At 42.3% G+C, this 25,206-nt stretch overlaps 2 protein-coding genes across 8 annotated transcripts in view; both read right to left on the bottom strand.

Moving 5' to 3' along the window:
* Nucleotides 1-7,190, bottom strand: part of NEXN (nexilin F-actin binding protein) — a 28,198-nt gene extending 21,008 nt beyond the window's left edge. For 2 of the 6 annotated variants that reach the window (XM_081193748.1, XM_081193749.1), the window contains exon 1: nt 7,052-7,190. The gene's annotated coding sequence lies outside the window, so the exon portion shown is untranslated. Of the gene's footprint in view, nt 1-6,088; nt 6,241-7,051 lie in introns of those variants that run through there. The other 4 variants (XM_081193744.1, XM_081193747.1, XM_081193745.1 and 1 more) reach the window with 2 other exon arrangements.
* A 3,557-nt stretch (nt 7,191-10,747) lies between these two features.
* The window catches only part of MIGA1 (mitoguardin 1), a 35,916-nt gene continuing 21,457 nt past the window's right edge, over nt 10,748-25,206 (bottom strand). The window contains exons 8-16 of one of the 2 annotated variants that reach the window (XR_014008050.1): nt 22,339-22,457; nt 22,110-22,182; nt 21,075-21,161; nt 20,418-20,516; nt 20,017-20,151; nt 15,073-15,126; nt 13,407-13,523; nt 11,761-13,232; nt 10,748-11,660 (exon numbers count right to left, since the gene is read on the bottom strand). Coding sequence is in view for 1 of the 2 variants with exons in the window: in XM_081193797.1 (XP_081049923.1) it covers nt 13,014-13,232; nt 13,407-13,523; nt 15,073-15,126; nt 20,017-20,151; nt 20,418-20,516; nt 21,075-21,161; nt 22,110-22,182; nt 22,339-22,457 (903 nt within the window). In the remaining variant the exon portion in view is untranslated. Of the gene's footprint in view, nt 13,233-13,406; nt 13,524-15,072; nt 15,127-20,016; nt 20,152-20,417; nt 20,517-21,074; nt 21,162-22,109; nt 22,183-22,338; nt 22,458-25,206 lie in introns of both variants that reach the window. The other variant, XM_081193797.1, reaches the window with a different exon arrangement.

Genomic DNA, 25,206 nt, shown 5'->3' with positions numbered 1-25,206 from the left:
ATACTGCCTGAACACCTGGCAACATGTGCAGATATAACAAGACCTGAATTACAAGTTTGTAAAAAAAAGGCAAGGATAGTTACTTAATTAGGAACCCTACCCCATTTCCTCATTTCTTTCTTTCACCTTTCAAAATCACTTTATTCTTAAAGCACATTGAAGTTCAGCCTGCTGGGCTCTTTTTAAATATCTCTCTCTCTCTCTCTCTCTCTCTCTCTCTCTCTCTCTCTCTCTCACACACACACACACACACACACACACACACACACATATCAGAGTAAAAAGTTGTAATCCTCCACAATTCAGGAGTAGCTCATGTCTAATCCACAGTCAAGCTACAGAATGTTGTTGATCTTATGTAGGAATAGGGATGGGATCAAAATATATGGGGGGGGGGATATTCTCTAGAGCAGGGACATCCAACTCACAATAGACTGCAATTTACTTACAGTATAAAAAAAACTGGCAGTGATCTACCCATTGTCGTTAAATAGACCAAAGTTGTTGAGCTTTTTTGGGAAAGGCAAAGTTGTTGAGCTTTTTAGGAACCCACAGTTGTTGTTTTTTCCCTTCTTGGGGGGGGGAGATCACTGAGGAGCCAAAGATCTACCAGGATCTACTAGTAGATCACAATCTATGTGTTGGAAATGCCTGCTCTAGAACAAAGGCCTTGGGCACCAGGTATTATCTTCAAGCCATAAATAGGGCAGATCCATTTGAACCAATGAGAAAATGGCATTTTAGACAAACACTCAAAGATACATCTAAGAAGAAAAGCACCAGACAGGATAGACTAGGGAGTTACTGAGCATTACTGACATTTTGTTGATGGGGAACCTGTTGGAATCCAGTCCCCAGCCAGCATTGCTAATGATCAAGGATGCTGGAAGATTTAATCCAGCAACATCTGGAGGACCGCATGTTCCTGATCCTTGCATTATACCATGCAAGGCTGTAGAAATAGAGCTTATGTTAGCAAGTGGACAGAGTTGTCTCAAAATCATTAATTCCCCATCACTCCACCAGTCTGGCCACTTTGTTTTTAAGCTTGTTAGCTGTTTTATACAATTCCCATGTGATCTCTTGAACTTTTCAAAGGCTTCACAGAGCTTAATTTTATATTCAACATTACATTTCTCATTGAGTTTTACTTTATTTCAGGGTTTAGGTTGTGGTAGTTGTCCAGTCATTATACGTATGTCTACTTTAAAAAAAATAAAGAAAAAAAGTCCTTAACAGCATGTCCTGGACAATAGCTGCCAGTTTCCATTTCACTGCAAACTTGCAGCACATAAATTAGAAAAAGGAGCACATTGTTCCAAAACATCTTCCTTGATCTTGTTAACTGAATTACTTTTTCCACATATGTGGAAGTCATCACACATACACCACATCATCTTACCCCTTTTTATTTTCCCATCAGAATCTACAAACAGTGATGTTGCATTATTTTATGATGGCAAGAAGAGGAGGCTGCACAAAGGACAAAAATGCTCATCCACTGCTACCAGTAAAACCGCAAACACAGAAAACAATGAAACCAGCTTCATTGCCTAGCATATGAACGAAATATGAATGTGCAAAGCCTAGCAGTTTTCATTCCAGTAGTGATTTGCAGATGTCAAGTTAACCAATAGTTGCCACCATTGGGATCAAAGGATAATTCTCAGGATACCAACAATTCAGAACAGGCGTCAGAAACAATGTGCTCCAAGGTATTGAAGAACAACATTAACTTCCTCGGCACCCCCACCCCAAATTTCTGGGTCACTTTATAACATTTTTGGAAACACCACTTCGTATCTGCTTTGAATAGTCCTATTAAAAAATAAATCTTAGGCCAGGATTCAAAGAGCTGCTTGGGTCATACAAGAGAGTTTCTGCAGTCAAAATAATGTTCTACTCTCTCTGTTTTGCCTTTGAACTCTGCATCATAATAAAAAAGCTGGTTGCTTTCATTCCCTTCAGTTTCAAAAGCAGTATGCCATATGGCATGGGGGCACTGCTTTCTTAAAAATAAAATAAAAAGTACAAGCAGTCCTATACAGCTGTCCAAAGGTCTCCAGTTCCCTTAAATGATGCTAGCCATTTTTCCTTGTTGCCCCTTATTCTTGGAATGCAACTACTAGTCTTGATTTCCTTTTCCATCCCTCCTCAAAACTTGGATTTCAGATTACCACTCTAGTCCTGGTGCCTTATTGCAGTTAAACCAGAATACATTCAATTTAAACATTCACATAACAACTGCAAATAAACTGTTATAATAAACTATTTTACCTTGTTCAAAACAGGATTGCTCTTGGTCAAAACTATCTGGAGGGGATTGACTGGGTCGGTTCATGTGGTCATGGATTCTTCTTTGTGTGAAGATGCTGGGAGCTATAGCATATCTGTTCCTTAAGAAGCCCTATTTGGATTCATGAGACTAACAACTATCACCTAGTCACTGATATCCCCTTTTAGGGACAAGGTGCCTGAGAAGATGGTGGCTTGTTTCATCCATGTTCAGGGCTGGTTGGAACTGAAACAACCCTTGGTCCTCTGATGGTGTATGGAGAGAGATAGGGAGAACAAAACCTGCTGATTCTCCTGGATCTCTCCAAGGTTTTTGATGCTATCAATCATGGTATCTTGCTGGATCGATTCTGTGTAATGGGAGTTGCAGACATGCTGATATGACATAATTCCTACTTCCTGAGTCATTTTTAGAAAGTAACATTGGGGGACTTCTGCTTGGGCCCCAACAGCTGTGTTGTGAAGTCCTGCAAGGTGTTATTCATCGTGACTCCCATGCTTTTCAACATGTGGATGAAACTGCTAAGTAAGGTCATCAGAAGATTTGGAGTGAGCTGTCATCAGTGTCAAAATAAAAAAATTCCTTCCAGTAGCACCTTAAAGACCAACTAAGTTAGTTCTTGGTATGAGCTTTCGTGTGCATGCACACGAAAGCTCATACCAAGAACTAACTTAGTTGGTCTTTAAGGTGCTACTGGAAGGAATTTTTTTATTTTGACTATGGCAGACCAACACGGCTACCTATCTACTACTGTCATCAGTGTATCATTGAAACACAGTTCTGTTTGTCATCTGAGTCATGTGAGGCTACGTAGGTGCTGGACTGGTGCCTGGGTTTGGTAATGGGCTCAATGAAGGTCAGTAAACCAAGACTGAATCCTGACAAGACAGATGTACTGCAGGTAGATGGTTCCCATGTTTAGGAAGTGAGTATGCAGTCTGTTCTGGACGAGGTCTTTGGGGAGTCCTGGATCTAGCATTGTCACTTGAGGACCAGCTAACCTTGGTGACATGGAGGTGAAGATGCAGTGGTACCTTGGGTTACATACGCTTCAGGTTACATACGCTTCAGGTTACAGACTCCGCTAACCCAGAAATAGTGCTTCAGGTTAAGAACTTTGCTTCAGGATGAGAACAGAAATTGTGCTCCGGTGGCGCAGCAAAAGCAGGAGGCCCCATTAGCTAAGGTAGTGCCTCAGGTTAAGAACAGTTTCAGGTTAAGTACGGACCTCCGGAACGAATTAAGTACTTAATCCGAGGTACCACTGTACACTGAAACATTTTGTTGCAGGTTCCCTTATGTGGTTGAGCACTTATCAGTGTGGAAGTGAAATGGGGAAGCCAAAAATAAGGTAATGGCTTCTACATACTTGGAAGATATTCTAGGTACGCATAAATACACACTAATTAAAATAAAATGGCATTTTCCTTTAAATCCCAAAACTGCCTATCAGGAACCTGTAAGTGTATAAGATGTTGATGACAGTTGGGCCTGCACAGAAACCAGATATCAGGCAGGCTACATGAGGGAGAGTCATAGCTCAGTGGCAGAACATGTTATTTATGTGCAAAAGATCTCAAATTCAATCCTCAGGGTCTCTAGGTAGAGCTGGGAGAAAACCGTGTCTGAAACCCTGGAAAACCATCTCTAGACAGCATGGACAGTACTGAAATACAGTGTAGATGTTTTAGACCACAGTTTCCATCAGCCCCAGACAGAACAGCCAATAGTGGCAGGGCCATTCCACCCAAGAGGCAAGATGAGGCAACTGCCTCAGGTGGCAGGATCCACATGGGCATCAGATCCTGATGTAGATCTTTATTCCTTCCTTGTTCTTGACGTAGCTTTTAACTCACTCCTTTTCATGCCAATTTGTGATTCGCCTCTGATGTCAAAATGTCTCAGGTGAACCCTAGATGATGGGAATTGTAGTCCAAAACATCTAGAGGGCAGCTGGTTGGAAAAGGCTACTTTAGTAGGTTCATTGCAGAGGTCAGATCTGATTGTGCACTTTGCCATTCACATAATAATACTGACCATTACTTGCATATATATACATTTAGGGTTTTACAGAGAAACTGCTCCAGTTGGGCTGGCATTCACACAGACCTCCTTGCGATAAAATACCACCAGAGCTTTGAGAAGTGTCACAATGAAAAATAGGTTTCATTTAGTAAAATAGATCAGCTACATGATGATATAAAATAAAAGGCAACCACGCTTGCTCCCCCACCTCATTTAATAGAACATATGGTTGAAGATATCTCGGCACACAAAACTAAATGAATATTTCTGTTTAGCACCACATCTAGTATATTTTTTAATGCAACTACAAAAAATATTTCTGAAAGCAGTCTGTTAAGCATTCATAAAGGTGCATACACTCGTAGCACACCCCTCTTATTCAAAAACTCTTAAATTCAAAATATTCTACCTAAAATCAGCTGATATTTTATCCACAAACCTCACACCCCTGATTCACTTGTAAAAGATATACTGTATCTCCTAAACAAGAAGCTTTGAGCTTTCTAGTTTAGATTTCCTTTGGTTCCACTGACCAATTAACCTTTTGCCTTTCCATTTATGATTATATCTTTCTCTGTACATTTCAGCATGGAATAAGGCTATGCAGTGGATACAAGCAGCTAAAACTCTTGAAACTTTGAGGAGCAACTTTTAATGAATTATGAAGATTATCAGTGTCACCCAGACCAGCTTCCTCACATCTCATAAGCACAAAGCAAGGCGAAATCACTACTACAAGATGAACAAATGACAAGAGCAAGAAAGGTTTGCTGAGCCGGGTTTAGAGATCACCCACCCACTTATCTGGCGACACTATCGCTGCTGCCGCTGCCACCACCCCCTTGCTCTAATATTAGCTCAGCACCTTATTCCTAGTTGTCATCTCCTTAGCCACTGATCAGTTCCACACCTTTCAGCAAAAGGTTTCTGACCTCTGGAAAGCAGAAAAGGCACCTGCATTAATCCAAGATGTTCTCTCCAGGACTTAGTTCAACTCCCTTCCACAACCCACCCCTCGCCCTGGGAAAGTTGCATTCAATTGTCATTCCATTAAAAAAAAAAGGGAGAGCTGTTGGCTCTGGATTTTGAGCGTTGCGATACGTCCAAGGGAGTTTTGTTTCAGAATAGAAGAGGGCCCTCGTTGGAAATGGATTTATTAGTCACACAAGCAACAGCCTCCTTCTTCAGGGCTGTTAATGCACAACAAGCCCGACCAACTCAGAAGCTGCAAAGGGACCCACAGCGAAGCCCCCAGAATGTTCTTCCAAATAAAACCCGTTTCTAGTCTAGACAAGAATGTGCGCCAACTGTTGCTCTTCGGACGTCAAGGGAAACTAAAGCCCTGCGACGGGTGGGTGTGGGGGAAGCGAGAGAAGAACGAGAGAAATTCGACCGTCTGAGGAGACATGAAACAGATCGCGCTGACTGGTGGAGGGCAGAGGGGGTAGAAAAAGGAATTTTCACTGTGCCAAAAAAAAAAAAAAAATTAAAAATCCATGGGGGACGGAGAGGGGTTGCTAGCCCTCCCTCTCTCCTGTCACAGGAAGACCGAATTAAGGACAAAATACAAGTCAAGCTGGACAAGGTCAAGCCAAAGGGAACCTGAGGCTGGCTCTTGTTCGTAGAGGGAGAGAGCTCTCCCTCGCGACCGTCCCCCCTGGGGCTCCCTCGCCTCATTGCGCGCCAAAACGACCGCCTCTCAGGCCGACCTTCGCGCCAAAACAAAACCAAACACTCTCTCGTGCCCCCGAAGGCAGCTTCCCGTACCTGAGAGCCCCCTGCGCGCTTCGCTCTGCGTCTCCAGATAATCCCAGCGGCTGGGTAGGCGGGAGGGAAGCTGCTCTGCTTCTGCTGCTGCTGCTGCTGCTGCTGCTACCGTCTGCTGGTGGTGCTGCTGCTGCTGTTGCCGCCGCCGCCGCCGCGCGCCCCTTGGCTGCGGCTTCAGCAGCGCCGGGCTCTGCAAGTTTCCATAAAAGTCCCGGTGCGCAGCCCGCTCCCGCATTCCAAGCGAGCCCCGGCCCGGCTGCAGCTGTCCCGACGCAGCACACGCGCGCCCTGGCCGCCCCCTCCTCCTCCTCCTCTCTCAGCGCCCTGGCCGCGCCGCCTGGGCCCCTCTCTCTGGCCCAGCCGGGTTATTTTAGGCTGGAAGCGCCGTGAAGCTATAAATACACCCAGGGACTCGGGGAAACTGGAGAATTCCCCCGGCCGTCCTGGAGGGGTGGGGGGCTCTGGCAAAATGAAAAGCGGGGGTAATGGAGATGAGGGGGAGAGACCACGCCATCATTCTGAGCCGGCGCTCATTCTGCGCTGCAAAAGTGTCCTTGAGCAGGTGCAGAGTGCATTTCCTCCAAGGGCTGGTTGCTCCGGAATAAAATATTGGGAGGGGGCAGGTAAGTCCCAACCCGCACAATCGATCACACGACACGACACCACACACACTATTTGAATGGAAATACCAATCGATTTTTTTTTGGGGGGGGCGGAGGTCCTCTGCTGAGGTCCAACATGGAAAACTCGTTTATTTTCCAAAAAACACAGACCCAATTAACTCTCAGCTTCTACCATGCACTATATACTAGACTCCGTAGGGTCACCACCATCCTTCAACAAAGATGTCCACGTAAACAGGCATCCCCACCCAAAAAATAATCCAGTGTGTCATTCAAACAGATCAGTTAGATCTAAAAGGCATTCATGTAATCAGTACTTAGCAGTTAGAAAAATACTTACTATCAAGACTTGAAAATGTATTTTCCCCCTTCTCCCTTCAGCACACAAGTATTTCTGGTCCAGTTGATGGCAGTACTTTAGGGCAGTGGATCAACTCCTGACAAGCTTCACTTTTGTATATTAGAAAAAATCTGTTCTGACTCTGAGATCCTGGTGGCTTTTTTATAGCTCTAAACTGACTGAGAGCAAGTAACTAATAATAGTAACTTACCAGATAATTGTAGCAGCCTGAAGTCCACTCAGTACCCTATCTATATGGGTGATAGCCAGCATTACTCATACTCAGAGTAGACCCACTGAAATAAATGTGGGTTTCTTTTCAATGGGTCTTTATGACTAAAGTATTTGTGTGTTCTGAATATTTTGCTAGTGTTCAGAATATAGGATCAGCCCACTATAAACATCAGCATTGTTTTTTTGTTAAATTTGAATGTCATGCTTCATCTGAATAACACAGAGTGGTTCACAGCATAAAAATACAAAATGAAAACACAAAATTTGTAATAAAACAAAAGCAAAGCAAACCAATAAACCCCTCCTCCCACAGGCACATTTTAAATCCTTTCACACTTGCAAAGCTGCAATTGTTAAAATTAATGCTTAAACATCCAGAACCAGTTACTTCTGCTCCTGAATTACTTTGCAGAGTAGATGGCAGCAGAGAGATTTGATTGCTTTTTTCCCCTGTACACATAATGGGACTCTGCTATTCTTTCCCCTCCTTTCCATTCTGTTTTTCTCACACAAGACACTACACTGGAGGCAGCTATGAATATCTTATTCTATAGAAATAAAGAGGAATTTTATTTACTTATTTGTTCAATAATATGTGATTCTTTGAGAATGCAAGGTGGACAAAAATAGTCAATATTCTTCCAGTTACTATGTGGACAGGGCGAAGCACAAGGTTAAAAGCATAACTCCAGACTGCAGTGAAAACTACTAAACTGTAGTGGGGCGCATCCAAGACTCTTGCTCCTTTATCTGTATGAAAAGAGGAGGAATCTTCTGTGTGTTGCATTACTGATTGTGGCATTTAACCCTGATTCCACTGCATATTCCACACTTCTAACCAATTCCCAGCCGAGAGATGCTGACTGAACAGCAACAGTGCTATAAATGTGCTATGTAGTTGAAATGAACAACCTCCACTTCCCTTTCCTGCTTCAAGCTGACTTTGACCCATCTTCCTCTCCATCGACCTCAACTTCCACAAGTTCTATTTTCTCCTTGGTTCTTTGCTTTCTCCTTCTTTCCCTTGTCCCTCCCTTCCTCCCCCCTTATCTTTTGTTTAGACTACAGTAACCCTGCAACTTAACAAGGGGAGCTACATTCTGGGGATTGCGCTTGAAGCCAATTTTGCATATAGCCAAAACACATTGGGTTCAATGGTGGGTGGGACTGCCAAAGCCTTTTTTCCCCTTGACACCCACCACACCCATTTTACTTTTTTAAATCTTTTTTTTTTTTGCCAGGCATGTAAAGCTGAATGCACACAAGTTATATGTGCATAAGCTGCGGGCTTACTGTACTTGCTTTCTTCCATCATTACCTTTGTTCTCTGACTTCTGACTCCCACCTTATAGCTGTTGTCAGTCATAGATAGCATTCTGCAGCGCCAGTTTGTGTGAATGGAATAAGGGTGCAGCTGTAGAGAAGGAAGTAGCTCAGTGGTAAGAGCGTCAAGGTAGGGCTGAGACAGCATCTCAGGTAGGGCTGAGAGCAACTCTTTGGCTGAAACCTTGGACAGCGCCTGCCATTCAGTGGTCTGACTCAATACTGTATAAGGCAACTTCCAATGTTCACCTATGTGTTGCCTACTGCTGTCGGCTCATCGTACCGGCTTTGGTGCACTTTCCCGTGCTAACTCATGAAACACTGGACAGGGAGATGGATAAACCTATTTGATTCATGTGTGCTGGGGGGTGGGGAACCTCAGGTCTGGGGGCCAAATGCAGCCCTCCAAGTCTATCTGACCCTTGAGTCCACACATGCAGTCCATATCCAGGCCATGCTGCCCCCCTTGCTAACTCTGGTTCCATCCCCGTTCCCATGTATACTTTTGCTTGGCTGGAATTGTACCCCTGTAAGGGGGCGGCGGCACTGTGGGTTAAACAACAGAGCCTAGGACTTGCCTATCAGAAGGTTGGTGGTTCGAATCCCCACGACGGGGTGAGCTCCCGTTGCTCAGTCCCTGCTCCTGTCAACCTAGCAGTTCGAAAGCACATCAAAGTGCAAGTAGATAAATAGGTACCGCTCCAGCGGGAAGGAAAACGGCATTTCCATGCGCTGCTCTGGTTCGCCAGAAGTGGCTTAGTCATGCTGGCCACATGACCCGGAAGCTGTACTCCAGCTCCCTCGGCCAATAAAGCAAGATGAGCGCCGCAACCCCAGAGTCGTTCGTGACTGGACCTAATGGTCAGGGGTCCCTTTACCTTTAAGAGGGGGGAGGCGGTTACATCACATTTACTTGCTTGGATGGAGATGTACCTATGTAAAAACACACACATGAATTGAGCATAGCTTGAATGTAGCCTGCTGTACAAAGGCAAGGATCACAACCATTGCTCCACAGATGCTGTTTTGCCACAATCACCACTGGTAGGCAGCCCCCAGCAAAGTCCCCATAATGAAACATGGCCCCTAGATTGAAAAACGGTCTTGTTTCTCCCCTTGCTGTATGCAGATATAGTTCCCCACATATTAGTAGCAGCATGAACTAGGCAGTTCAGAGAAACAGCTGCCAGCTAATTCTGTATCATGTTGACTTCCTCTCCCCCTGACTGTCACTATCGGTCTCAACTTCCATGATACATCCGAGCCATTTATTAAGATGAATACAGATGACCATGCCATGTTGCACACATGCACACTGCAAGTTAACCAGCTTGTAACTGGAATCAACCTAAACATAAGAATGTTGATGCAGAAAGTCTGTCACAACTCTTATTTCAGAACAGTGACTACAAATCCTCTAGGTTTCCTCCTTGACTGAATGAGAAATTGATTATTCAGGCAGCCTGAATAGAGAAAAAGTGGAATTTCAATACCGTATAATACCAGCCCTACATTTTCCCCAAAGGGGCCCATGATGTAGTGTACAATCATTTTTTAAAAATCCAAATAAAAATAAAAAAGGAAACATGAAGCTATTCGTGATTTTAATATGGCATAGAGGGAAGAATGGATTGGGGTAAAAGAAGTAATAGATTAATTACTTCCCAAAGCCTTGGTGAAAGAAAATGGCTTTGGCTGGCTTCCAGAAGCTGAACATGCAGACTTCAGAGAGACCATCCTATGACCAAAAAGTTCTATTTCTAGTATAACATTTTTGGGGCTGGGGCACATTTTCAAACTGGAGAAATTGGCATGGGCAGCATGCACCCCCCCAAACCTATTGGCTGTAACACAATGCTACTTTAAAGTCTTTATTTCATCTGAAGAAGGGACCCTGCAGACACCAGGAACATGTGCACCCATGGAAGCCATGTTGGCAATACCAACTCTAGTGAATGTCAGCCACAAGTACAAGCAAGTCACCTAGAGCACTATTTTACCCAGATATCTTTGTAACCAAGGAGATTTGTAGAGAAGTCCTCTAAACTGTAGGTGTTTCAGGGCAAGACCAGCACCTCGGATTCAGCCCAGATACACAAAACAAAAAGCAACACAAAAAGCAAAATCCCAAAATCCGCGTTAGGGCAATACGTTTTATTAGGCGAGTCCAAAATGTCACAAATAGTATGCAGACTTTCAAGTTGAACAAATAGTGTAGTTCTCTAGACATAGGCATACTATGATCACAGTATCTAAAACTGAATCCAGAAGTACCGTGGGGCTGGTGGGACTGGTATTCAACCTGTTTTTGAACATGCCCACGGTTTTGTAGGAGGTGCTATTATATCTCTACAGTCTGATCACAGTTATCCATACACTGGTAACACAGTGGTACCTCAGTTTAAGAACGGTCCGGTTTAAGAACGATTTGGTTTACGAACTCCGCAAAAGCAGAAATAGTGTCCCAGTTTGAGAACTTTACCTTGGTCTAAGAACAGAATCCGAATGGTGGAAGGGCACTGGTGGCGGGAGGCCTCATTAGGGAAAGCGCGCCTCGGTTTAAGAACGGTTTCGGTTTAAGAACGGACTTGCGGAACGGATTAAGTTTGTAAACCGAGGTACCACTGTATCAGTTTAGATTACCGTGGGATGATAGCTTTTGAAGACTGCTGGATGTACAGTTAATGCAAGTCATGCAGCAGTTATGTAAGGGGACTGGCTGCTTGGAGTGAAAGCTCAATAGTTCTTTGAAAGAGTTAAATTGGCTTCCGATCCATTTCTGAAGAAAGTGCTGGTTTTGACCTAGAAAGCCCCAAACAGTTTAGGGCCAGATTACCTTTTCCTGCAAGCGAAATAGGATTCAGATCAGCATCAAAGGTCTGCTCCAGGTTCTGCCACCCTATGAGGTGCAGTGATGATAACCCAGAGTCTTCTCTGCTGTGTTTAAAATCCACACCGCTCCCCCCACAAGAGCTTCACCTGGTGCAATCTTCCTTCTCTTTCCAGAAGCAGGTGGAATCCTTTCATATGCCCAGGTCTTCACAATATTTTACTGTAGTATCATTTTATTCTGATATCCCATTTTATGGTTGTATTATGCAAGCTTAGATGTGAAGTTTTGCTTTTTCTAAGAGTCACTTCGTAAACTGAACCCCAGAATTTTCAAAAGAGACGAAGACAAAATTTAAAATGACGGAAGTAACATGTATTTAAGTCTGTTGCATGATTATCATTTTTGACATAACATTCCCCCTCCCTCAAAAATATACTTTAAATGATACATTCAAACAAGACAAGATTCTAGCTTATTCACAACTAGTAAAAAGTTTTAAAAGCTCTCTAAAGGTGAAAGGGGATTCAACCAATTACAGTGGTACCTCGCAAGACGAATGCCTCACAAGACGAAAAACGCGCAAGACGAAAGAGTTTTCCGTTTTTTGAGTCGTTCCGCAAGACGAATTTACCTATGGGCTTGCTTCGCAGGACGAAACGTCTTGCGAGTTCTTGCGAGTTTGTTTCATTTTTCTTAAAGCCGCTAAGCCGTTAATAGCCGCTAAGCTGCTAATAGCCGTGCTTCGCAAGACGAAAAAACCGCAAGGCGAAGAGACTCGCGGAATGGATTAATTTCGTCTTGCGAGGCACCACTGTATTAAATTATTTAAGAGCATTGTTTAAGGCCTCCCTAGACTGTGATTTCCAATGTAAAATATCAGTGAAGGGTAATTTACATAAAAATATGAGCTTTGTACTCTATTATTATTTTTTGTTAAAAAAAGAAAGCTTATAGAACGGCATTGATGCCCAAAGGCTGAATGCACCGATTTATTTCGCTACATAATGAGCTATAGCTTATACACACAAAATACATTTTCAAGGCAAAGTTAAATCGTTTGTCACTCTAAGTGTCATTATATTGTACTTCATTTAAGTAAAAATAACAGTAAATGTATAACTTGGCAAGTGTGTGGGCCAGGGTCAGGTAGAGCTTTTGAGACTTTGTACTGGGTAATTCCAACAGTGCAAACCTTCGAGACAAACTTGTATACTATATACCACGTTCCTTTGCATCACTTTCAGTCACAAACAATAGCAGAGGAAATTCACAGTATTTCCACAAATACATTTCACTTAGCCGTTTTTAAAAATATATATATGTTGGGATATATAACATATAAATCCAGTGACGGTTAAGCTACCTGCTCCAAACGTATGCAGTATCTTTCTTCCACAAGCAATTCTTTCCATATATTTTTTTAACTTCCCTGAGTCCATATTTAACAACATTGTAGATTTCAGGTACTTGCTAAAAAGAAGAAAAAGAAACCAAAGCCGAAGCGATGGCAGCTTTCCTTGAGGGAGAAAACGGCAAAAAATTGTGCTCACGTTAAGAACGAAAAGGAGGAAACTATTGAGCTTTAGCTTCCAAAATGCCACTGGCTGCCATGTCCCCACATCCACTAACAAGGCCACTGGAATGCCTTAGCGAGTCGGCTCCGAGGTTAGTCAAGAGAAGATCGGTGTGTCGAATCAGCAACTGCATAAGGTCTTCCGCTAGGTTATCTATAGTGGAGTACCGTACCTTTTCAAAGTCAAAAATGTCTTTCAGGAAATAGAGAACCTGGTCCTGGTAAAAACAAACACAAAGCAAATTCACTTATTTGTGATCATCGTCAGGCTCCGAGATTTATTACAGAAGTATTTCTTTCTCGTTTTGCCTGGTTTTGGGTTTTGTTTTTTAAATCGGTATTAGTATCAAATTAGTGGCAACGAGCTCTCCTGGTGTAATGAAGCAGCATACCTTGAAGAAGTTGCATAATTCATACAGAGAATTCCTGGGGCCAAGGAAGCCCCATGCCAGAACAGGGCTGATGTGTTCACAAATAGCATAGAAGTGTGCAAAGAAGCCATCAGGAACCTGGAGATGTAATCAGCGCAGAAAAGGTAAATCACTTCCTGCTTCCGCGTATGAAAAACTGTTGTGTCAAATGAAGACACTAAAGGAGGGGGGAGGCTTCACTTTTATTGCTCAGCAAGTGATTCACCAGAGCCAAGTTTCCCAGGGGCAGAGAATCTAGCGCCCTTCAGATGTTGCTGGAACTATAACTCCCAACCATCCCTGGCTAGCAGTTGGGAATCCAATGAAATCTGGAGGAACCACAGCCCCCCCCCCAACTCACCACTTGTCCACACTATTTTTTAATAAGTTTCTAAATATACCAATTTATATTGTGAAATAAAGTCATACCAGCTTTCACTTTTGATTTCTTCATAGGTGTACAAATATTCCTAATATCTAGGCACCCTTGCCACATTATACATATATAAACTTCTGGACATAACAGAACGTAGGACCTTCTCCAGCTACCTTAAAATGGACAATCCATAACCATGTGATCCATTGTCATTTTTATGCATTACAGTTTTTGGGGGAAGAGTGAATAGTTGTTCTTTTACTGGTTAATAGAGAATTAAAGTTACATTTAATTGGATATTCACCATTAGATGTCAAAATGGCAAACATTATCCTATTTCTGGAGCCCCCAGTATGGCACCTATGGGCACCACTGCACCCACCAAGGCCCTCTGCCCTTCTCAATTCTTATCTTGTGGATTTTACAGTGTCGATAAAAATGAGGTGGCTCCTTCTAAAAGATTCCTTCAGATTTCACTGGATGCAACATTTAACTAGAGGAATCATAAATTTGTCTCCTGGGAGGGCTGGGTCATGTCCATAGTAGCTGTATCTCAACCACTGTCCTATTGCCATAGCACCCCAATTTTGCTTCGCTGAACAATAAAAGCTGGCCCTCGCCTATGATTCCCACTTCTCTCTTCACATTCCTAATCATTTACCCAATTATATATGTTACTTGCAAATGACGGTATAGAAATTTATAACTATGCTGGTTTAGCAAGTGGCCTTGCAAAACTTATAGCATAGCATTACATGCCATAATTTAGATACCCATACCTACACAAGTATTTTAAAAAGTAAAACCTGTTCGGATGCCTGATTATCATCTTCCAAAGCAACTACTCTATTCCGAACTTAAAAATGGAAAGCATAATGCTGGTGGTCAACAAAAGAGGTTTAAGGCTCTCTCAAGGTGAATCTAAAAAAAAATGTAGGATAAACACCAACAACTGGGAAACCCTGGCCTGCGAGCGCTCCAACTGGAGAACAGCCTTTACCAAAGGTGTCATGGACTTTGAAGACACTCAAACTCAGGATGAAAGGGAGAAACGTGCTAAGAGGCATGCATGCTTGGCAAACCCTCACCATGATCAACTCCCGCCCGGAAACCTATGTCTCCACTGTGGAAGGACATGTGGATCCAGAATTGGCCTCCACAGTCACTGTTAAGACCGTGTTCATGGAATACAATCTTACTCGGCTACGGGTGATCGCCAAAGAAGACCACCCATACCTACAAAAGTATTTTTAAAAAGTAAAACCTGCTTACCTTCATTTGTTGCTTTTTTTGTTTCAGAACTGACCAGCAGCTTGAAGCCACAGCCTAAGAGTCAGAAGAAGAAGAGAAGTAAGGGTTGTACCCAACACTGTGTGCCCAAGCAGAGCAAACTTCCACTTGCACAATGAGACTTCACTCTCCTCTCCTCCCTACCTGCACTCCCTCAGAATCTGCTCTGGTGGGATTGGGGAAACCTCTGAACATATTCTTAGGATGAATGGACTGCCATGGGGCAGGGGGAATAGAAGATGATGCAGGACCTTTGTGCAAGCTGACATGCATTCAGTGTTCGATTCCACCCTACTGTACTTATCTATTTAGAAATATTCATTACATAAAACCAGCTGGTAATTTTCCTAATTTTGAAATTGTCTTATTTTAAGTTTAAGGTTTTTAAATTACTATTGGGTTGTTGATTGTCAAGTTGACAGGCTCAACTTATGTTAAAATAAGTATAGGAAAAAAGAGGTCAATGGCGCACCTGCATTAGTATTAGCAGGGAAAGTCTGATAATCAAAGAAAGGTAGGATCACAACCAAGGGGAAAAGAGAGAGTAAAAGACATATGTCCATGTCAATCACAGAAAGACTTGTGCATTTTTAATGAGGTGCACGATTTCACACACAATAAAAAAACACACTATACACACAAAGAACGAAAGTGGGAACCTTAGCAGAGACATAGGACAAGTGTGGGCTGCACCTCCTCACACAATTGTTAGTATGACTTTGCTTGAAAAGCTCAAAGTTGGACATATTCTTGTTGCATGCAAAACAGCTTCCAGTTGCAGGAAGCTTCTGAATCAGGGTGCTATTGTGTTGGACAGTCATGTGAAATCAGTAGGATCAGGATCGTGTGTGTGTGTGTGTGTGTGTGTGTGTGTGTGTGTGTGTGACTTCTGCTAAATTGTCTCTTAGCAAAGAGAGCTGTGCTACAGTTTCTGCAGCATCTTGATCTGGCTACTTTTAAAAGGCAGGAAGCGGGGTTCAAAGGGCAGCTCAGCTGACACAGTACAACTGTTCTTATGCTAGTTTCCAAGCTCCATGGAATGTATCAGTATACTAAAAAAGAAGCAATACTTCGGTGCTTTATACAGCGCTAGACCAAATCAATCAATCTCACTCTCTCTCTCTTTCTCTCTCTTTCAGCTTAGGAACTTTGTTTTCTAAAGTTAGATTACTTACTATTTTGTACATAAGTTTGCTAATAAGGCTTTTCTTCTTGGCCTGCTAAACTCAGAAATGTGCATACTTTTAGTCAGTTTTAACTGCTCCAATAGCAGGCACCCAGCTATGTAACAGTTCTTCTTGCCAACTTGGCGAAGCGACCTTTTCGCCAATGCCTTCTGAAATCTATAGCTTTAGTATTATGTTATATGACTGTAAATAAATCCTTTCTGCTTTTCATATTTTAATAATATTAGAGCTTAAATGCAAGCCAAAATCCCCAGCGCATTTAAATGCCAAAAGATGTTTTAAAGCCAGAAGTATTTGTGACCATAAAAACAAAGAACAAACCACATACTTTTGTTTTGACCACACTGTTAAAAAAACCCCAACACTCACACTTAAGGAAAAAAAACATACTTCAAATAGTTTTTGACACAGCTAAGCAGTTTTGTCCTAATAAGGATTGGAATAATACAATATACAGATGGCAAAAACTTTTGTCTCCCATAGGGCATAACAGAATTTGAATGGAATGCAATGCTACTTCAGTACTGGGAGGCAAAACGCTGACAAAATTCCATTGAGAAAAAGTCTGTCTCTGTGTGTCTATCTAATCATATATCCAACAGGAGAGGGAAACAAAACAAGATATCAAGACAAGAATAAAAACGATGCCCTTTTAAAATGCGTTGGGGAGGGAGGTTATTGGGTTGTTATTGTTTTTATTATCTAGTTTGTTTTTTTATAGGACAGGGGTATAGGGCGGTATACAAATTTTAAAAATAGATAGATAGATAGTTTTATTCCTTCCATTTCCAATGAGTCCAATGAGAGCTGGTCACCCTCAAGTCCTATTGAAGTTAATGGGTTTTGCAACTTTAACTCTGTGCTTAAAGTTGTCACTGATTGAAAATCATCATGTATATCTTTCTCAACAGGGATTCCCACGTGTAAACATCATTTTCAGAATTTTATACTCCACAAATCTGCCTATTCCTCTTTCAAAGCCATCCAGGTTGATGGGTATCATCACCTTTCATGGGAGCAAATTCCACAGACGTGTCTATCTTAGGCTGCAGAAGTATCTGGTCTCATCGGGTTCATCATAGACCTAGAGCATCAACCACTCAAGATGAGAAGATCCAATCTGTAATCCTAGTGAACTGACAAAATTGATCTCCAGCTACCATCTTGAAGGATCAAGTCAGTTTTACACCAAGGCAACAGTTGAAGGATTCTGTTAGCAGAATATTAAATATTATTCACCATAGCAACTCGGGGGGGGGGGGGGGAGAGCCAGCAGCACTTCTCTCAGATATTGGGACATACCTATGCATACAATAGCAGCCAGAACCCATTAATCCATGTTGAAACAGGTCCACTGCTGGCACATGACACCAGTAAAAATGCATCACACAAATAACAGATTTTCTGCTGAGCGCAGGAAGAAATATGCCAAGTGAGCGAGAACCATTTTCTTCTGTGGTAGGTGTGTCCAGAAGTACAAGGTTTTTGGCTGGAGGTATCATATGAGATTCCGGGACGCATGCTTGCGCTTTTAATAATTACATATCCCAGGGGGATTCCCCCCCCCCCACAATGACTTGATGCTACCAATGTTTGCTCATCACATGGCCAATCCCTGCACATTGTGTGCAGTTTACACTATTAATGGTTGTTTTCCTAGGCTGTAGCAATTGGTGCTTTGTTGTTTAGTCATTTAGTCATGTCCGACCCTTCGTGACCCCATGGACCAGAGCACGCCAGGCACTTCTGTCTTCCACTGCCTCCCGCAGTTTGGTCAGGCTCATGTTTGTAGCTTCGAGAACACTGTCCAACCATCTTGTCCTCTGCCGTCCCCTTCTCCTTGTGCCCTCAATCTTTCCCAACATCAGGGTCTTTTCCAGGGAGTCTTCTCTTCTCATGAGGTGGCCAAAGTATTGGAGCCTCAGCTTCACGATCTGTCCTTCCAGTGACCACTCAGGGCTGACTTCCTTAAGAATGGATGTGTTTGATCTTCTTGCAGTCCATGGGACTCTCAAAACTGGTGCTTTGGGACCACCCAATTCATCACAGCAGGTGAGCCTGAGATCTAACAGTGCAGCACAATTTTGTAGAAATTTTATATAATTATTTTATAGAAATTTTGTGCCATACCAAAAATACGGTACCAAATATTTGAGAATCACTATACCATCCTAAGAAGAAGAATAGTTTGGATTTGATATCCCGCTTTATCACTACCCTAAGGAGTCTCAAAGCAGCTAACAATCTCCTTTCCCTTCCTCCCCCACAACAAACACTCTGTGAGGTGAGTGGGGCTGAGAGACTTCAGAGAAGTGTGACTAGCCCAAGGTCACCCAGCAGCTGAATGTGGAGGAGCGGGGAAGCAAACCCGGTTCACCAGATTACGAGTCTACTGCTCTTAACCACTACACCATACTGGTTCTCCTACACCACGCTGATACTTACATAGATGTCCTGGGTTGTTGTTGTTTTATAAAATGTGAAAGTCAGCAATACTCAGCAATGGCACTCAACAAGGAGTGGCATGATGACTTGAAGGAAGTGGTGTCTGAGAGCTTAAAAAGCAGCATTTCTAACAAAGTTTCTGCACTCTCAGTAATGTGGAATTATTCCAAAGAAGGCTGGACTTAATGGATCTTAGTGTGATCCCACAAGATAGTTCTTTGGGTTCTTAAGAAGGCTGCATATTCAAGATCACTTCACACAAGTTAATTACTGGTATGTCTTAACTATAAACAAATCCTTAGAATGCACTGGTGTGTTGCAAATTTTACACATACTGGTCAACTACAGGGGTCCTCATTCCAAGAAAAGACCATGTAAGATAGCCTATTCCATAGGTGGTCCAATTGCAATCACCCTGGGTGAAACAAATGCAAGGGTGACCTAATTAGACTTCGGGTTCCAACATATGCGATCAGTGCAATGCAATTTCTTAAAATGACATGCTTCATCTGTGTAGTTTAAGGTGCCATTCTTCATTCATTAAATCAGTTCAGACTGGGAAATGAGGTAGCAGTTATTCTTCAAACTTCACTGCTTTGCACTTCTTGATGAGTGTCTGTGTCAGCTGAATCCAAGCAAAACCAGTGTCTATGAATGCATGTATGCTTGCACAAGTCTTGTTGTTAGTCACCAATCATGGAGTGTAACCATTTCTTTTGAGAAAGTAACTTTCAACAACTACTGAACAGATCTCTCTGTGACATGAAGGCCCAGGTGGGCAAACTGGATAGAGCAGGCACCCCCAAACTTGACCCTCCAGCTGTTTTGGGACTACAACTCCCATCATCCCTGACCACTGGTCCTGTTAGCTAGGGATGATAGGAGTTGTAGTCCCAAAACAGCTGGAGGGCCAAGTTTGGGGATGCCTGGGATAGAGTTTGCTATATGTATTTTTAATGACTTAGATATGTGGATAAAAAATATTAACATATTTTCACTCTTGCAGACATTTCCTTTTATTATACAAAGTACTAAGACAATGACTTGACCCAAAATATGCGAGTTTCGTGGCTAAATTTTATGCAGATTAGTAGTTTGCAGAAAGCCAATTAAGGTTCTTGCAGGTATGAATCAAAACTGCTTAATGAGTAAAAGGAATCTGAAACAGATTATCCAACCATAATATAATTTACTCTAAATTTAAATACTGCTCAGAGGAATGCAATCATTAAGTTACCTGTCCAATATTCTGCAACCACCATATGAAAGCATGGAACCAAACAAAGCCACTTACAGTTTCTTTGAAAGAGGAATTCAGCCAATTGTTATTGACCACATTTTGTATAGACATAGGTGGATTCTCTAAATCTTCAAAGGAATCCATTAATACGAAGTCCAGAACAACATCATAGAAATTTAGATGTTTCACCTGCAGAGCATCAGAATATTTATAAAGTTACTAACCTCATTTATGCAACTTCCAGGTCTATAATAATAGCCTAAATGATACTGAAAAAACCAACAGATTTTAGTGAAATTGTTTAATAAACTGTCTAAGCAGACAGACTAAAGTAATAAAATTGACACCCTGAAATAGAGACAAAATAAAGAACAATAAGGGAACTGCAATTGTCTAACCAGGGAGAGATAACATTTACAAACTATTTAACTATTTTTTTTACAACATATACTTACTCCCCAAGCAGCAAGCTCCATTTCAGTATTAGCCCAATGATCAGACTGCTCTAAGAAAGAGATCATTTCATCAAATACTTCCTCAAATTTCTTTGGGTTCTGTGGGGGGGAAAACCAACAAGCAGGAGACAAATTATGCATGTTTCTTTAGTTCTTAATTAGAGATAATAATTGCTTCCATTTAGTGCCCGAGTAATCTAGAAAGACTGGCTTCAGTCCAATGCTCTGAAGAACACATGGAGCTCCTTTGTGATTCATTTCAACTGGAGCAGCTCTGTCAGCACAACTGGAATGTTTATAGAGCGCTGTCACTGAAACTGAGATCAATGCAGATGCTGGACTGCACCTTAGCATATATATTGACTTGAATGTGTTTGTAAGGACATTCTTGTTTGGGCAATCAAAATCCATGGCTGAAAACAATCACAGAATATACCACCTTTCAGAATCAGGTCTGCCAAATATGAATATTTGCTGCTTACTTCACAGTGAGAGGAGGCAACTACGGGGAAATAATCATGTCTACTCAGAAGTAAGTCCTATCAAATTCAATGGGGTTTATTCTCAGGCGAGTGGCATTAGGATTACAGTCTGTGACCACAAAGCTTTCTTGAACATTAAATCCACCATACAAATTAATTAAACAAAAGTGTTTACCTTTCTAGCTCTCATGATTAGCGCGCACAAGATTTTTCTTCCACTTTCGGCAAGAAATATTCTATTTGCGGCGTTGGAAAAGATTACCTGTAATGGATCACTAGGTATTACCCATCTGAGATCACTTACATTCTTAACTGTCTTAATAAATAATAATAAAATTTTGTATCCCGCCAATCTGACTGGGTTACCCCAGCCACTCTGGGCGGCTTACAATATTTCTTTTAATTCTACCAACCGGGGCTTTTTTTCAGCTGGAACAAACTGAAGGACACTGTCCTCTTTCTATGCTCCTCCCAATGGAAACATGCAGATGGGGACAGATATATCCCTGCTTTAACTCGTTGACATATTGTCTTCTCTTGTATATTATTTACTACAAAGCTCGATGACTAAGCTCTTTAGCGATGAAATGAGCACTGAACCACTGGTATATTAGAAGTGGATTCTTCATTTACTGTGTTCGCTATTGTTTAAGATAAAACCTATTTGAGAAAGAAACTACTTTGCCATTTTTATGGACATTTAGTGTTTGTTTACCAATAGTTGCCTTGGTGATATTATCTTGTGTCGATTGCAGAACTCAGTTGCCATTATAAGAGAACAAGGGAGATGCTCATGGTGAGTTCCTTTTCTAGAAAAATAGCACTGCTGCCAACCAGTTCTCCCTGAAAATAGTCCATTTTCCAAGCAAACTTACTTTGAAAGGTTTCGAGGATACAGACAGACAGGGAGAGAAGTTGCTAGTGGCAGGAAGAATTTGCTAGTGGCAGGAAGAATTGTGAAATACACTGGTAGGAAACAAGGCCTCTGTTGCTGGCGTCCTCCTGACTTTTATATATAGAACTTAAATAGTATGTGACTAAGAAGCTATATTGAATACAACCCAATGGTATTATTTCCATCTTGAAAACAAATCACAATTACTCTTGATGATTGGGCGGTTTGGCTGATCTGTTAGAAAACCTACTGCCACAGGAGTTTTGTGCTTATGTGGTATGGAGGTCAGCCTTAAGGAGCTGATTGAACATTTACCTGAAAAGCTTGGCGGATACAATGGAGCTTAGCAAGAAAGTCGCTGTCCCCCAGACACTCCAACGTATCAGTCCTATTTACAGAGACAACAACAAAAAGGCACTTGAAACTTAATGGTTGACTTGCCCTTTAATTCAAGCCAATATAAAAAATATTGCATACAAAGCACTGTTTTGCTTTTAGAAAATGTGCAAGTAATATTAGGGAAAGCAGACAAAACATTTAGTACCGTAAGACTCGTGAATAAATCTTGCCCTCTTCTGCCAGGTGCATAGCTTCTTCGTATAATGGGCAATGGCATAGCGAGTCCAGATTATAAGAGTTTCGGCTCTCTTTGTGTTCTGCAAGCTAAAAGAGGGAGACCTTCTCAAGATCAGTTGGCTAACATCCTGAAACACTTCCACAAATACCAAGAACTAAATGCCCTTTGTGGTATTTCTATGCAAGATCCACCTCTTTTGACATTAATTAAAAGATAAATATCCAGTACTGCAGCTTCCAAAGAAAAGCCACAGTGACACCCTGGGACAAGGGCCTGATGCTGAATCATGTCCCCGAGGAGCAGAAATGGATAGCTGGTATCCATGCAAGGCAAGCCAGAGCTGAGGGCTACATCATCTAGCTTGTCACTTGAACGCTAGCCCAACTAAGAGTTTGCCTTCCATAAGGCAAGAACTTTTAATGCATCTTCCATTTAAAACGGACATTCTTAATGTGCAAAGCATGGGAAAGAGACTTTGTAATCATATAGTATTAAAACGGTCTTTAGTAGCTGTTGCGTCGGAGTAGCACTTTGCAACAACAGCTGAATGCTTGTGAGTGCCCAACTGCTTTTGTGGCACATTCCAGAAAAGCCAAGACATGCAAGGAAGGGGAGAGATAATTTACAAGCCACCTTCTAATTATATTTTACCAAGGGAGGGATTGCAAACAGAGTAATAGGATTCTAAAGCATTTTAAGGGAGGGCAGTTAAAAACTGAAAAGAAAACTCACACAGCAGCATGTTTCATGATGGCAGGGACTATGCAACCCCCTCCCCACAACCCATAGGTCCATAGTGCAGCTCAGTCATGTGCTGTTGCAGAAACACCCATAAGAGAAGTTTAAGATGCAGCAAGCAAAGCCAAAAGCAGTGTCGTCAAGGAAAGTTGTCAGTCAACAGGGAAAGGGCCCTTCAAAACCACTTCAGCGATTTCTACAGGAACTTTGCATTACTGGTACATGTAGTCTTCTCAAACTTACATTTCATAGAGCCTACAGACACCAATATTAGTTTTTGTTACCAACAACAGAAATCAGTTCCCTTAAACTCAAAATCTTCTATTTGGTTTCTGCCACAGGGCCCATCACCTCCTGGCAAATAGAAGGGGAAGAAATGGAGGCAGTGAGAGATTTTACTTTCTTGGGTTCCATGATCACTGCAGATGGCGACAGCAGTCACGAAATTAAAAGACGCCTGCTCCTTGGGAGAAAGGCGATGGCAAACCTAGACAGCATCTTAAAAAGCAGAGACATCATCTTGCCAACAAAGGTCCGTATAGTTAAAGCCATGGTTTTCCCAGTAGTGATGTATGGAAGTGAGAGCTGGACCATAAAGGAGGCTGATCGCCGAAGAATTGATGCTTTTGAATTATGGTGCTGGAGGAGACTCTTGAGAGTCCCATGGACTGCAAGAAGATCAAACACATCCATTCTTAAGGAAATCAGCCCTGAGTGGTCACTGGAAGGACAGATCATGAAGCTGAGGCTCCAATACTTTGGCCACCTCATGAGAAGAGAAGACTCCCTGGAAAAGACCCTGATGTTGGGAAAGATGGAGGGCACAAGGAGAAGGGGATGACAGAGGACAAGATGGTTGGACAGTGTTCTCGAAGCCACAAACATGAGTCTGACCAAACTGCGGGAGGCAGTGGAAGACAGGAGTGCCTGGCGTGCTCTGGTCCATGGGGTCACGAAGAGTCGGATACGACTAAACGACTAAACAACAACAACACTGGGTGTAATCAGCAGCAGCACTGCCACAATTTATTTCTAGAATGTTTTAACAGGCATTATGTGCTTCACATTAAATGAAAGTTCATGGTATTGCAGGAGCCGTGTATTTTCAAGTGGCAGGCTGCAAACAATGCTTTCATTTACAGAAAGCACTTTTAGCCACTCCCAGAGCGGCTTATGTAAGGCCAACGATGAAAAGATGAGGGAAGAAGAAAACAAGCAAACCTGGGCACCGATTTGCACATTTGCCCAAGAGAAGAAAATACCTTGCACAGAGAATAACCCTCTGCTGCCACAGGGAAGTGCAGCAAAGCCCTCTACTGCTTCGGGGAAGTGTGGCACACCCTTTCCAGCTGTGGGGAGGTATAGCAGGACTCTCTGCAGCTGCGGAGAGGCCCAGCAAGGCCCTCCGCTGCTGCAGATATATATAGAGATAGACCAGTGTTTGGAAAGGAAGGCTGCAGTGATCCAAAACCTGTTTACTCTGGAGCAGAATATATCCACTGATACATGGAATGGGGCCTTATTTCAGTAACACAAACTTTGGCTGAAATCCTAAGCATGTTCCCCTGGAAGTCTCGCTGAAATAAACTGAAGTTACTTCAGTAATGAGGTTAAGGATTGTGATCTAAACATCAAAGCATTTGTGACTCCAAGATAACACTCCTTTATCTATGAGGTTAATTGAAGCTATTTCCGCTAAATCTCTCAACATACATCCCAATTAAGGTAAAAGTGTACCGTTGTTTCTGATGCAGGAAGATTAGAATGCTGCCTGTTGCATTGTGTAACTACTCCCATTTAAGATCCTTTAAGTGACTGGCCAGGCTATATTTGCAAAACAGCACTTCAAAATCCAACTCTCACTCCAGGATTCCTGCTATGAAGGGAAGCTATCTGAGATCTGGGCTGGATGTGCTCCTTACAAGCAGACAAAAAGGAACATTATCCCTCAACACAGCCCTTCTTCACCATCAGGCATACAAACCATGCTCCAATACTACTGGTCTGTGTTGAATAAGTGGCAGATGACATCCAACACACAGCTGTCTCAGGCTAAAAATGAAAGCAGTGGATGCTGAGCTTTCAATCGGTTGGGGA

The sequence above is a fragment of the Podarcis bocagei genome (assembly GCF_964188305.1).
Source record: "Podarcis bocagei genome assembly, chromosome: 5".
NCBI lineage: Eukaryota > Metazoa > Chordata > Lepidosauria > Squamata > Lacertidae > Podarcis > Podarcis bocagei.
This window is presented reverse-complemented; position numbering and strand designations above follow the sequence as displayed.